Raw genomic sequence first — 13,316 nt, forward strand, 5'->3', positions numbered from 1 at the left:
TCGCAGACCTGAATCTCATGTTTGATCTATTGATTTTATGCCTTTTCGCGAATATTTTCATGTTACTTTTGTCGGGCCTGTTACTCGGGTGACGTTATTTTTAAAGTGTATGTCCCTCGCAAAATTTGATGGAAACCTATTTTTTTCGCAACTAGACGTTTCTCTTGTTTTTGGAAGAATGGCGGTACTACCATTTTTTGATTTATCGAAATTTGAAGGTAATGGATTCAAGACCCTAGAGTGGCTTCAATACGTGGGTTGTTTGGAAACTCGGGTGTTCCCTGAACACTTTGAAAAATCTTTAGAAAAGGTAAAAAAGATTTCAGAGTCCGTCGATTTGATCGTCGATACGACAACCGGATTGTCCATTGAAGAATGCGTTAAGATATTGAACGCCGGTGCTCTGGCTATTTTGGTAGATGAAGAAGTTTTGCAAGAACTGTCTGATATTTCTCCTAGTCGTCTCATTTTTAAGACAAACACCACCGACATAAAAAAGATTGAAGAGCTTTGTAAATTTGCTGGCTCTTTTCAATGGATTGCGAAAACGCAAGACTATCCTCCCGAGTTTTTTGAAAAAGCTAGTAAGCTGATCCGTAAGTCGGTCTTACCGGCTGGTGGAAACCGCATGCTTTACTTAGAATTCCCTGTTAAACCTTCTGTGGAGACGTTAGCCTCTATCTCTTTGCATTCCGTCGTTCCAGTTGTCACCAGTGAGTATCTCACCGTTAACAGCGAAGCTGAACCAGACAAATTGCATCTTTCTGATATGGTTATGATTGACGCCAAGACCGATCGAAAGGATGGCTTGTATTCCACTTTGGTTGTAAATGAGCTTGGTGTTGCTCTTGGTCTCGTTTACTCGAGCAAAGAAAGCGTCGCCGAGTCTTTGAAGACAGGTACTGGTGTTTACCAATCCCGTAAGCGTGGCTTGTGGTACAAAGGAGCAACTTCTGGTGCTGTTCAAAAATTGTTGCGCATTGATTTGGACTGTGATGGAGACTGCTTGCGTTTCATCGTCCATCAAACCGGAAAAGGATTCTGTCACCTCGATACTTTGCACTGTTTTGGCCATGCTTCTGGTTTGCCTCAGTTGGAATCCGTTTTGACAGATAGAAAAGAGAATGCTCCCGAGGGCTCTTATACCGCTCGTCTCTTTTCTGATCCAAAACTTTTGCGCGCTAAAATTATGGAAGAAGCTGAAGAACTTTGTGATGCCAAGACCAAAGATGAAGTTACATGGGAGATGGCTGATTTACTTTACTTTGCCATAACTCGTTGCGTCGGCTCTGGTGTTACTTTAGAAGACATTAGCCGCCATTTGGACTTAAAGCATCGTAAAGTCACTAGAAGAAAAGGTGATGCCAAAAAGGCTTGGGAGGAAAAGTTGAAAGACAAGGGAGGAGTTGCCAATACTGAGTCCTCATGATTTTTATTGAGATTACGTTTTCACTTGGTATGAAAAAAAAAAGCAGAAAAAAAAACAAGCAAATAGACCGCTATCTTAATGTCCTTTAGTCAATTGCATATATTCAACCGCATGATATTACAACACAATCTTATTTCCTTTTTACGTTGAATTTCTATAAAATTAGTCTTTCCATAATTAACCAAAAAAGTAACAAAATAATTCATATTAATTGTTCTTAAATAAAACATTCAAACAGAACGGTAAAGGCTTGCTTACAGTCCAGAAGAGTAAAAGTTCGCATAATTATACTTGGTTGTCAACCCGCTGATAACTATTTTGCGTAGAACCCCATTTTAATTTACTGCGTAAAGAAACCCATAACTTTCGAAGCTTTTGCTTAAAAGAGTCCTTTTCAAAATCGGATGTCTCATCAATAGAATTATATTGTGCAGGCCTTTTCCATCTCTTCAGCAGTAGACTGCTAAGCGTTACACTAAGGCTAGAAAACATCATTGCTGCACTTGCCCACATTGGATTTAAATATACATTCCACGGTAAAAGAAAGCCCATAGCTATAGGAATCATGCAAAGATTGTAAGTGCATGCCCATACTAAATTATAACGTATTCTTCTAACAATCACTTTAGCAAGATCAAATGCAACAGCAACGTCAATTAAAATGCCTTTGCGAACAAGAACAACATCGGCGCTCTCCAAAGCAATTCCAGATCCACTGCTAGGCGCGATACCGACATCAGCTAGAGCCAACGAAGGAGAATCATTAATACCATCTCCTACCATTGCTACGCAATGTCCTTCATCCTTCTTCTGTTGAACAATAGCTGTTTTCGTGGTTGGAACTGCCTCTGCATAAACGTCTGAGGCCAAAATACCAACATCATAGGCAACTCTTCGAGCGGTAGGAAGCTGATCACCAGTAAGTAAAATTACGTTCTTCTTCATCATTTTTAATGCTGACACGCAGCGCACGGCATCCGGGCGCAATTCATCCATACATCCCAAAAAGCCCATAAATTCATTATCAATAGAAATTTGAACACATGTTAATCCATCGTTAGATGCAAAACCCACTTTATGCTCAACTTCAAGGGGAGTATGAATCTGGTTTTCTTTTAACAGCAGTGAATTGCCCAGTAATAAAGTGAAAAGACGATCTTCATATAAAACTTCTGCCTTGGCTCCTTGGCCCGGGATTGCAACAAAAGATTTCAGTTCCATTGGATAAGTATTTTTAAGACTTCGAATTTTTTCAGTAATCGCTTTGCCGATGGGATGCTCACTAGCAAGTTCCGCCGTATATACTAATCCCCAAATCTTATCGACAGAAATATTTAATTTCCTTGAATTTTCCTCAACAACTTCCATTTGGTTAACTGTTAATTCACCACGGGTGAGAGTTCCCGTTTTGTCAAACACTACGGTATCAACTTTGTTCAACGCTTCTAAAATATCACCCCCTTTTACGATTATTCCATTTAAAGCGCCAACGCCAGTTCCAACCATAACTGCAGTGGGTGTGCTTAAGCCCAATGCACAAGGACAAGCTACTACAATTACACTAATAGTTAACTTCAAACAAACGGAAAATTTTCCGATGCTATCATTAAAAATTGGAGGATATGTGGTTGAAAAACTGACGAATAGGTACCAAAACACAAACGTCGACAGCCCCAAACTTATGATTATAGGAATAAATATACCGGCAACCTTATCCGCGAACTCCTGGATAGGCGCCTTGGATGTTTGAGCCTTCTGAACCAAATCCACGATGACCGCTAATTGCGATTCGCGAGGGGACTTTGAAGCTTTGAGAAGTATACGACCATTTCCGTTTACAGTACCGCTTAGAACCGAGTCATCCTTTTTTTTATAAAGAGGCACAGGTTCACCTGAAACAGAACTCTCATCTATATACGAGGATCCTTCAATAATTATACCATCGACAGAAATGCGATCACCTGGTCGAATCAAAACTGTATCACCGGGCTGTACCAAATCAGTTTCTACGTCAATCTGTTCATCATCTTCAATAATAGTCGTATTTGAAGGGGCAAGATTAAGAAGCTGGGAGAGAGCAGCAGATGTAGAGCCTTTTGCTTTACTTTCCAGGTATCTTCCCAGGGTTACAAAAGACAGAAGCATGTCGGAGGTATCAAAAAAGATGGGAGCTGTTCTATACGAATCAGAATGGTGAGCTTTATACAGTAGCATAAAATAAACGCTAGCTAAGAAAGCCGTAGTAGAGCCCAAGCAAACTAAAACATCCATGTTTGCAGTACCGCGTTTTAACGAACGGAATGCGGTTTTATAATACACTCTTCCGACACCGAATTGTACTGGAATAGATAGCAATAGAGTAACCAAGTCAGAAGCACAGATGCCAAATAAATGAGGCACAAGGAAGACGTTACGCATACTTTCACAAGAATCGAAAACTTTAGGAAGCAACATAACAAAAGAAGAGAAAATAATACACACAATAAAGCGAGACCTCCACACCTTTGCTTGATCCAACCGCTGAAATGAGTGAAGCCTGGAGGACATGGAATCTACGGATTTGTACGTGCATGTGACATCCATAGATTGTAATTCTTTCAAAATCGTTCTAGGGCCAGTAATTTCGGAATCGTAACTGACGTGAATGACAGCATCCGGCTGGGTTTGTTGACGGACACACAAAACACCCTGTATGTCGTTCACTTGGCTTTGGACCTTTTCTAGCAATTCCTGATTTAGCGGAGATAAAAGATAATACAAAGCAGTCTCTCCATGTTCCCCTTCCGACGTAGAGATGATTGAAGCGTCAAACCCACAGTCTTCGATTCTCTCTTTGATGTCTTCGGGAGAAATTGTGCTCATATCGTAGACAGCAACGGCTCGTTCCAACAACAATGACACAGTAAATTGCTGCATACCCTCGACGGATTTCAACATTGCTTGAATCGAAGCAACGCAGCTAGTGCAAGTCATACCTTGCACGTTGAGAATTGTAGTAACCATAATTAGAGTTAACTAGTCGTTGCAAATGAATTCAGATTAACAGTGTGGTATAAGAACGTAGAGAAAGAATTCAGATGAACCGAAAGAAAAATAAAAGCTTACTCCGAAAAGCAAAGCTGTCAGAAGCTTAAAAGTAAAAGAAAGACGGGTCAATAAATAGAATCCAACAACAGACTATGAAAGAATGAACAAAATAAACTGTATTGTCTAGGAGAAGGAAAGATTTCAACCAAAAAGTAATGGATGCTCCTAGGAAAACGTATGAACAAGAAGAATGAGAAAGAGCAAGAGTTATAATTGCTTTAGCAAACGCTTACTCAAAGTTGTGCAAAGAAAACGTCTCCCGTGGTTCTCCAACCCGAATGAACGAACGAGCGACCAGGCCGGTGAATTGTCTGGGAAAAAGGATAGACAAATCGCAAGCGCTTTTAAAAAATAAACAAGAAAAGGAGAGAAAAGTGGGAAAAAAAACTGAAAATTGGAAGAGTTTTGATTTCAAGGTGTAGCTGTACGAGGATCAGATAAATGCGGTGAAGAAGTTAAAATACTCTTACCCGAGAAGTCATCTATAGATACGAACGAAACTTATACATTAATTTGAATAGGAAAAAAATAGAGAGATGGATTGATACATTTAATTTGAATTTTCTATGTATCTACAAATTTCAATCGCTTAGTCAATCCCAGTGGTCTCAATCAAAAGTTTTCATTTCTGAATTGCGGTTCTTGTTTCTTTATAAAAAGGTCGTTGGGCTGGCGTATCTCGTATAGGAATCGATACGATCAAATTCAGAATCAAGTATTACAATAATGCAGGAAGTTGCTGTAAAGAAAAAATGAATGAGCAAAACAGAAATAGGAATGATGTCGTTTAAGAAACAATCGTAAACGAAGAAATGGACCAGCAGTGTGTTATTAAAGGGAAAAACATAGATAGACAGAAGAAGCGAGGTTGGCAGAAAATCTATATGTTGCAGTAGAAGAAAAGTCGAAAGCGTGTTTGAAAGCTGAATGTACATCAGGAAACGATTTAAATGGAGGGAAACATGCAAACCACTTGTATGTGCAAAGAAAATCAAAATCAAAAGAGAAGAGCGACAAGGTGAGAATTGACATTTTAGACAATCAGAAAAAAAAATGGTTGAGAAACGTAAAACTTTTCATTGAGGGGGGAAATTGAGAAACCTTTGATTATTATACTAGATATAAGGCAAATCAGGACTCCTATGGGAGGAATTTACCAAGAAGGGCACATGAGAACGAAAAAAAGCTATATAGATCATGCCTTCCAAAGCTTCTTAATGCCCTCTGTCAAGCCGATATCGTTTGTGTTGAATTCATAAACGCCAATAAAAGTGAGGACTGTGAAGCCACGAAGAATCCAGTGCACGAGAGGGCCAATTCGACGGAATCTGCGCTTAGGGAAATAGTCAATAACACATGATTCAAATCCCAAATGAGCATGCGTAATCATAGTGCAAGCAAGGGCAGCATCCAAAATGGGATGAGATGTACCAGCGAAAAGTGGCATCACGACTTGAGGGACCATGCCAATTGCGACGATACGTTCAAAATTCCAATGGTAGCTTCCGTGAAACTTACTAGGAGGGGGAAATACAGTAGCATCGTTGACGGTACCTTTGATGGATTGAGGAGGAGGAGGGAAGATTTGTCGGACGGAACTAGAAGTAAAGGGTCTTGCAGCAAAGAGAACAGAGCTTTGACGAAGAGCACCAAATCCAAGACGTGTCTGCAACATATTTCAACTTCCAAAATGGTAAAAGACACCTGGTACAGTATAGGCAGTCGTTGAGTTTATATTGGCGGAATCCCGTCCTACACCATTGGTGGATATGACACTAAGCGTGAGCGCTAACGATACCATACTATACCATACGGCAGTCTATAGACGGATACCGAATTAGAACGAGCTATAGTGATATTTACTGATATCATAAAAGGAAATAAATAAATAAAAGCAGGTAATTAATGAAAAAATAAAATAAAATAGAAACGAAAGGAAAGGAAAGGAAATACGGCAAGAACTGCTTTTAAGAGGCAAAATAGAAAAAAATCACTTCTATAGAATTGCTGTACGTTTCTATTGCGTTACGATGTTCATATTTATTTTGCTTGTCATTATTCACAAAACAAGGAAAAAATCGTAATCGTCGCTACATACATAGACCATGCCTTTTGCATTCTATAAAATTCATCAAATAGTATACAAAAACACAACCATCCTTCACCATTGTGCCTGCATTATCCAAAATGCAAAATGCTTAATAAAAGATTATTCTTTTAAAAAATAATAGCATATGGTTGTAATTCATTAGTAATATTCGACCCAATCGAGATTCGAACCTTGGATTTCTACCGAACCTCATTGGTAAGAAACGCTAGCAGGACTTTGTGTGGACGGCTTCGGGACGTCGTTACTTGTACTTATCCTTTCCCATCCACATTGAAAACCACCCACCTCTTTCGTTTGGATTTGTTTGACCATTATCACTTAGGATGCTGAGGCTTTCGAATTTGCCAAAGCTTGCCCCCAAGCTTGCACGTCGGTTTGCAACATCTGCTTTACCAAAAACCGAAACTACAACCCTGAAAAATGGATTAACCATTGCTACTGAACATCATCCTTATGCTCAAACAGCCACCGTCCTCGTCGGTGTTGATGCTGGATCAAGAGCAGAGACCGAAAAAAACAACGGAGCTGCTCATTTCCTTGAGCATTTGGCTTTCAAGGGCACCAAAAACCGCTCCCAACGTGCTCTTGAGCTCGAGTTTGAAAATACCGGTGCTCATTTGAATGCTTACACTTCTCGTGAGCAAACCGTTTACTATGCCCATGCTTTCAAGGAGGCTGTTCCCAAGACCGTCGCTGTTTTGGCTGACATCTTAACCAACTCTAGCATTTCCTCTGCCGCCGTCGAACGCGAGCGTCAAGTCATTTTACGCGAACAAGAGGAGGTCGACAAAATGGCTGATGAGGTTGTTTTTGACCATTTGCATGCTACTGCCTACCAAGGTCAAGCTTTGGGTCGTACCATTTTGGGCCCCAAGAGAAACATCGAGTCTTTAACCCGTGATGACCTTCTTACGTACATCAAGGACAACTACCGTAGCGACCGCATGATTCTTGCTGCCGCTGGCTCTATCTCCCACGAAGAACTCGTCAAGCTTGCTGAAAAGTACTTTGGCCATTTGGAACCTTCTACCGAACAACTCTCTCTTGGTGCTCCTCGTGGTCCTCAACCCCGCTTTGTCGGTTCTGAGGTCCGTATTCGTGATGATTACTCTCCCACCGCCAACATTGCTATTGCCGTTGAAGGTATGAGCTGGAAGCATCCCGACTACTTTGTTGGTTTGGTTATGCAAGCTATCATCGGTAACTGGGATCGTGCTATGGGTGCTTCTCCCCACATGGCTTCCCGTTTGAGCTCCGTTGTCCAACAAGATCAATTGGCCAACAGCTTTATGAGCTTCAGCACCAGTTACAGCGACACCGGTTTATGGGGTATTTACTTGGTAACTGAGAATCTTGGACGTATCGACGACTTGGTTCACTTTACCCTCCAAAACTGGGCTCGTCTTACTGTTGCCACTCGTGCTGAAGTTGAGCGTGCCAAGGCTCAACTTCGCGCTTCTCTTCTCCTTTCTTTGGATTCCACCACCGCTATTGCTGAAGACATTGGTCGCCAATTGCTCACTACTGGACGTCGTATGAGCCCTCAAGAGGTTGACATGCGTATTGAGCAAATCACTGAGCATGATGTTGCCCGTGTTGCCAACGAGATGATTTGGGATAAGGATGTTGCCATTTCTGCTGTTGGTGCTATTGAAGGCCTTTTGGATTACAACCGTGTTCGTAGCAGTATCTCTATGAACCGTTGGTAAGCGGATCTTCTTGAGCCTTTTACCAAGTTTTCAATTTTGTCTTTCTCCTTGATTCTTTTCGGTAGGTTTTCCTATGCTTCATCGTCCTTACGATTTGTACGCTCCCTGCTTTCTTTTAAGTTCAAGTCCTCCTTTTTCTTCTTTTTCTTTCGTCATACGATTTTACAACCTGTCTTTTTTTGACGCGGTGTTTCCATTAGAATCGTCTACGTTTACGAAAACGAAAAGCCTCATCTTGAATGCGAGTTTCTTGACAGGTTTATCTTTTTCATGGTTAGATCATGAGCTAAGCTGTTGTCATAGTAGACTTTCTTGCTGCAAATTCCTTTGAAGCCCGTCACAATGACAGATTGCTCTCAAGTCTTACAATCAATTCCTTTTTTACTCTTTTCGAGCTTCCGGCATTCCCTTTCTACATAATCTCCCTTCTCATATAACAGAAAATATCATTATTTCTAAAACAGTCGGTTTGATACACTGAACATGTTCGCGTAGCAATAGTGTAATAAAAACAAAGTGGCCATGCCGGTATTCCATCACAGGATTGAAAAATCGTCGTATGAATGTTGTATTACAAACCACTTGGTTATTTTAGTTGTAAAATTTAGACAATATAATGTAGATTTTATTGAAAGTATAGTATGTATTCGTGAACCTTCACTACATATCAAGCAAGGCAAATTCAAAAGTCTAGTATATGTGTTCTTTCACACATTACGTATGAAAACCACCAGTAGAGGTGAAATTAAAAATCTGTCGGTGTAAATAGGTTATGGAAATAAAGAAAGGAATCTATTCAAAAGATTTATAAGTGAATATCTTTACCACAGTCAACCTTGAACATGCCTTCACGTTTAACTTTCAAAGGGGATAAAAAAGTGTACGTTAAGCTTTTTATCAAATGGTTTATTTCAAGATTCTAACGATGCATTTCTTACAGTCACAAAAAGGGAAAAAAATCCACAAAGTCTTTACAGTCAGCTGTGGAGTCTCAAAAGAATGATCCAATATGGATCGATGCTAACACCATGGAGGACCTCCATGGTCCACTGGTGTTATAGTATGTTTCATGAATTTCCGAGAAAACAATTTAGCTGACGGTTCTTTAGCCAAAGGCTCGATACCATGGTAATTTCCTTGGGAATAGAAGAGGTACAAGGAAGTTGCGTAGGAATTTTTCTGGATCCTCTTTCTTTAGAACCTGACAACACAAGACAAGTATTCGTCGCTTCCGATATGAATGGTAACGTTGTCCTGAAAAGCTTCCTTATGAAGTATCTTTCTGCTGGCAAAGAGGGAGACTTGTTCAGCAGACGAGAAGCCATTGGAGCTGAAGAACAGTGGCAGCTTGAATACTTACATGATGGCTATTGGGCTTGGAAAAGTATGTCTAATAACAAATACCTCGAATGCTTGCTAAATGAAAACGACACCTACGTGTTTCGCTGTACGTCTGATACGGTTACTTTCACTTCAAAATGGAGAGTACGAGTCCAAACTAGATTCGTCAAACGACCCTCAACTCAGAACATAAAAACATCTACTGTACATTCTCAGCAATTGGAAGCTATGTATGTTTAATGACGTTTAATTTTCTCAAGTCATTACTAACGATTTTACAGGGCTGGCAGGCCGTTATCTGCAGATGAAAAAAAGGCTCTTAAGCAGGCTAGCAAAGATGGTTCTCTACATGAAGCTCTGCTAGACGTTCGAGTCTCAAAAAAAAGCGACAAATATGGGTAGGCACATCTGTGTAAGGAATCGACCAAAGTGTCGTTAAAAGAAGTACTGTAAGTTGAATCAGATGATCTCTTTATAAGTTCTATTAGTCTTAAATATTATGAAAAAGCATGGTGGTGCTACTATGTTAATATAAATTGATTGTTCCCAGGGTTTAAGGATCTATTGAAAATTGTAGCTTTTTGTTCCTCCTTATTGTTTTCCTATTTATTTCTCAAAATAAAGAGCTTCTCTTGCATTTACAAAGTATTGGTCACAAAAACTTCCTGGTAATTATTCTTGGAGTAACATAATGCGTAACGTCTACAAAACTCGAATACCACCTTCAAGATATACATTCAATACACTGTATAGGATTTTGAAAATAATTCCAAGAAACGTTTGAAATTCTACCTGTACTCTTATAAAAGAACGCTAGCGGGGATGTATTTTCTTTGAAATTTGACATGCGTGTATCTCCAGCAGCAGAAAATGTGTTTCACGACACTTCGTCACACTCTACTGTTGACCAAAAACATGATACTTTTAAAAATGGCCTTAATTTAAATGAAAATAATGAAAACGACACTGTAGTTGACGACGCAGGATCTGATGAAACAGAATACAATTCAGCTGAAGAATCCCCGTTGGACATTATTGATAATGAAAACGAAAAGGATGATTCCATGAACGATAATACGCTTTTTCCGGCAAAAAATAAGGATTCAGAAAGTCTCGACGACAATAGTGAATCGAATGGGACCGAGTCAAATCGATTGGAGTCAACAGAACCCGACCACAGCGTCAGGGACGAAGTAGAAAGCTCAAAAGAAGAACAAGAAGCAGAACCCGTAAAACGTGGACGTGGACGTCCACGAAAATACCCCACTAGTAACCCCAAGGACACTGGTCTCGTCGTCAAAAGAAAAAGAGGCAGGCCACGAAAAGCTCCAGAAGATTCAGCAAATAACGAAGCTGCTCATAGAAAACGCGGTCGTGGAAGGCCTCCATTGAAAAAGGCAACCGAGTTGTGGACGACTGTAAATGAAAGAAGTTCAGAAGATAAGTCAATTCATGATGGCACTCCTGAATTTAATACTGATGGAGGTGGGTCTGACTCAACCGTTGATTTAAACATGTTTTCTCCAGAAAAAAAACAAGACCGTCGTCCTTTTGACAAACACGAAGAAGATGATTCTTCCTTTTCAGTTACAGGTACAAGAAAAAGTGAAAGAGCATCCAGGAAACGACCACTTGTTGAAATCTTTAACCGACCAAAGGATGAGCAGCCCAAGCGTGGCCGTGGCAGGCCACGAAAAGTACAACCCATGGGTCGTGTTTCTGACGATTCTAGTGAAGATGATGATGATACCGAGGACGATGAAACTGAAGAAGACCTAACGTTTGGAGAAAATCCCGAGAATTCACCGATAAACATACAAGAATGGTCAACTAAGGGCTCAGTTCAACCAAATACCGATGACATTAATATCATTCATTCCGATTTTCCTCACAAGCAGGAGACCTCGCGTGTATCTCCTACGGTATACTTCAACGCTCAAGCCGCTCAGCCCTCTACACCCTCTTCTCCGTCCTCATCTTCTACTTCTTCTCCTCCTCCTACTCCTTCATTTAAAACACCAAACCCTCCCATGGATATATTACTGCCTTCGAGGAATCAAATTTCAGTTCCCGAGAGCCCATTGATGTATAGCTTACCTAAAAAGGCAAGCTTTCAACTAACCGTAGTTTCTCCAAGAAAACCGAAACCCGTTTCAACTCACAAAGAAACTACCAATAGTCTCATATCTGAGTTAGGACTTGATAAAGTAAATACTGAGTTACGAACAATAAAGACAGCTGTTACTAGACGATTTACAGGGAAAGCAAGCATTCCGCTTATAGGACATGAAGAAGAAAAATCTAAACTTTATCGGTGGATGCAACAAACTGTTGTACTAGGTGAAGGAAACTCTGTAATTGTTGTCGGTCCAAGAAGTTCTGGAAAGTTATTGTTGGTTGAAAGCGTCCTTCAAAAAGCTAAAGCTGAAATACCCGAATCTTTTTACACAGTGCGACTTAACGGAACTTATTTGCATGATGACAAAGTAGCTCTTAGAGAAATTTCACGCCAATTATCGGTTGAATTAGAATCTTTGGATTCTGAAGATGCCATTCGCTCTGAAACTAGTTTCGCAGATACTCTGACGAGACTCTTGGCCACTCTTTCACACCCTGCAGATTTGGGAATTACGAAGGATGGGTTTACGACTTCTGCATCTGTTGTATTTATTTTAGAAGAGTTCGATCTATTTGTGCAGCATCCACGGCAAATGTTATTATACAATCTGTTTGATATTGCCCAGTCAAGGAAGGCACCGATCTTAGTGGTAGGTTTGACTACTCGGTATGATTGTTTCGAGTCACTCGAGAAGCGAGTAAAAAGTCGATTTAGTCACATGGTTATTCATACACCTCCCCCTTCCTCCTTACGGGAATTTTTGAGCATATATCGAAGCGTTCTTACTATTACGGATAAAGAGTCTGTTTCGAAAGTAAAACATGAATGGAACAACAGGGTGAACAACTTATTAGCTGATTCTTCGAGTAATATGCACAAATTAGTACTATATCATTATTATTCAAGCAGAAATTTGCGAATGCTGTACGTCGATTCCTTAATTCCTGTTACGTCTAGATCCCCATCTCAGCCACTTCTGGATGATGGTGATTTCCAGAGGTTCAACTTGAGAGTATCTGACCATAAAGTTGAGCTTGTTAAAAACTTGAGTCTGCTAGAACTGGCACTCTTGATATGTACCATCAGGTTTGAAAACAGAGATATTCCAGCCTGCAATTTTAATAGTGTTTACCAGGAATATCGCCATCTCCATCAACGTACGGTATTAGACGCAGTGGCTTCAGGTGCGCTTGCACATAGCTTTCGCCTTTGGGGAAAGGACGTTGCTTTAGAAGCATGGGAAAAACTGGCTTCGGTGGGATTAATAGTTCCTTTGCAGCCAAATTTCGAAATTAGCGGTGCATTATCAAGGGAATGTCAACTGTGGCAGCCAGAGGTTGATCTTTCTGTCATCACTGCTGCGTTACGCGAACATAAAAGGTTACCTTCTCATTATTACCGTTGGCTAAAGGATATAGCCTAAAAAGTATTGCTTAGGAGTACTTGCAGTTTTACCTGAGAGTGCTATCTTAAAATTAATGTTTAAAACTCGTGCGTACGATTGTGAGGTTATAAAAGGAT

At 40.3% G+C, this 13,316-nt stretch overlaps 6 protein-coding genes across 6 annotated transcripts; 4 read left to right on the forward strand and 2 right to left on the reverse strand.

Annotated features, from left to right (window-relative positions):
- Positions 1–178: 178 nt before the first annotated feature.
- On the forward strand, positions 179–1,429 carry his7 (phosphoribosyl-AMP cyclohydrolase/phosphoribosyl- ATP pyrophosphohydrolase His7; the record flags this gene model as incomplete). The annotated part of the gene is made up of 1 exon (XM_056180394.1): positions 179–1,429. One exon carries the CDS (start codon positions 179–181, stop codon positions 1,427–1,429), a length of 1,251 nt encoding a protein of 416 aa, XP_056036824.1.
- Positions 1,430–1,714: 285 nt separating this feature from the next.
- ccc2 (Golgi copper transporting ATPase Ccc2) lies at positions 1,715–4,432 on the reverse strand (the record flags this gene model as incomplete). Its single annotated transcript, XM_056180395.1, has 1 exon — positions 1,715–4,432. One exon carries the CDS (start codon positions 4,430–4,432, stop codon positions 1,715–1,717), a length of 2,718 nt encoding a protein of 905 aa, XP_056035811.1.
- A 1,279-nt stretch (positions 4,433–5,711) lies between these two features.
- Positions 5,712–6,191, reverse strand: tim18 (TIM22 inner membrane protein import complex and succinate dehydrogenase (SDH) anchor subunit Tim18; the record flags this gene model as incomplete). The annotated part of the gene is made up of 1 exon (XM_056180396.1): positions 5,712–6,191. One exon carries the CDS (start codon positions 6,189–6,191, stop codon positions 5,712–5,714), a length of 480 nt encoding a protein of 159 aa, XP_056035529.1.
- Positions 6,192–6,949: 758 nt separating this feature from the next.
- Positions 6,950–8,335, forward strand: qcr1 (mitochondrial processing peptidase (MPP) complex beta subunit Mas1; the record flags this gene model as incomplete). The annotated part of the gene is made up of 1 exon (XM_056180397.1): positions 6,950–8,335. The coding sequence occupies one exon, from the start codon at positions 6,950–6,952 to the stop codon at positions 8,333–8,335; it is 1,386 nt and encodes a 461-aa protein (XP_056036819.1).
- Positions 8,336–9,177: 842 nt separating this feature from the next.
- frg1 (FRG1 family protein, involved in mRNA splicing) lies at positions 9,178–10,078 on the forward strand (the record flags this gene model as incomplete). Its single annotated transcript, XM_056180398.1, has 4 exons — positions 9,178–9,215; positions 9,276–9,395; positions 9,445–9,906; positions 9,958–10,078. The coding sequence occupies 4 exons, from the start codon at positions 9,178–9,180 to the stop codon at positions 10,076–10,078; spliced, it is 741 nt and encodes a 246-aa protein (XP_056036820.1).
- Positions 10,079–10,521: 443 nt separating this feature from the next.
- Positions 10,522–13,218, forward strand: orc4 (origin recognition complex subunit Orc4; the record flags this gene model as incomplete). The annotated part of the gene is made up of 1 exon (XM_056180399.1): positions 10,522–13,218. The coding sequence occupies one exon, from the start codon at positions 10,522–10,524 to the stop codon at positions 13,216–13,218; it is 2,697 nt and encodes an 898-aa protein (XP_056036821.1).
- Positions 13,219–13,316: the final 98 nt, after the last annotated feature.

The sequence above is a fragment of the Schizosaccharomyces osmophilus genome, chromosome 1 (assembly GCF_027921745.1).
Source record: "Schizosaccharomyces osmophilus chromosome 1, complete sequence".
Lineage (NCBI taxonomy): Eukaryota > Fungi > Ascomycota > Schizosaccharomycetes > Schizosaccharomycetales > Schizosaccharomycetaceae > Schizosaccharomyces > Schizosaccharomyces osmophilus.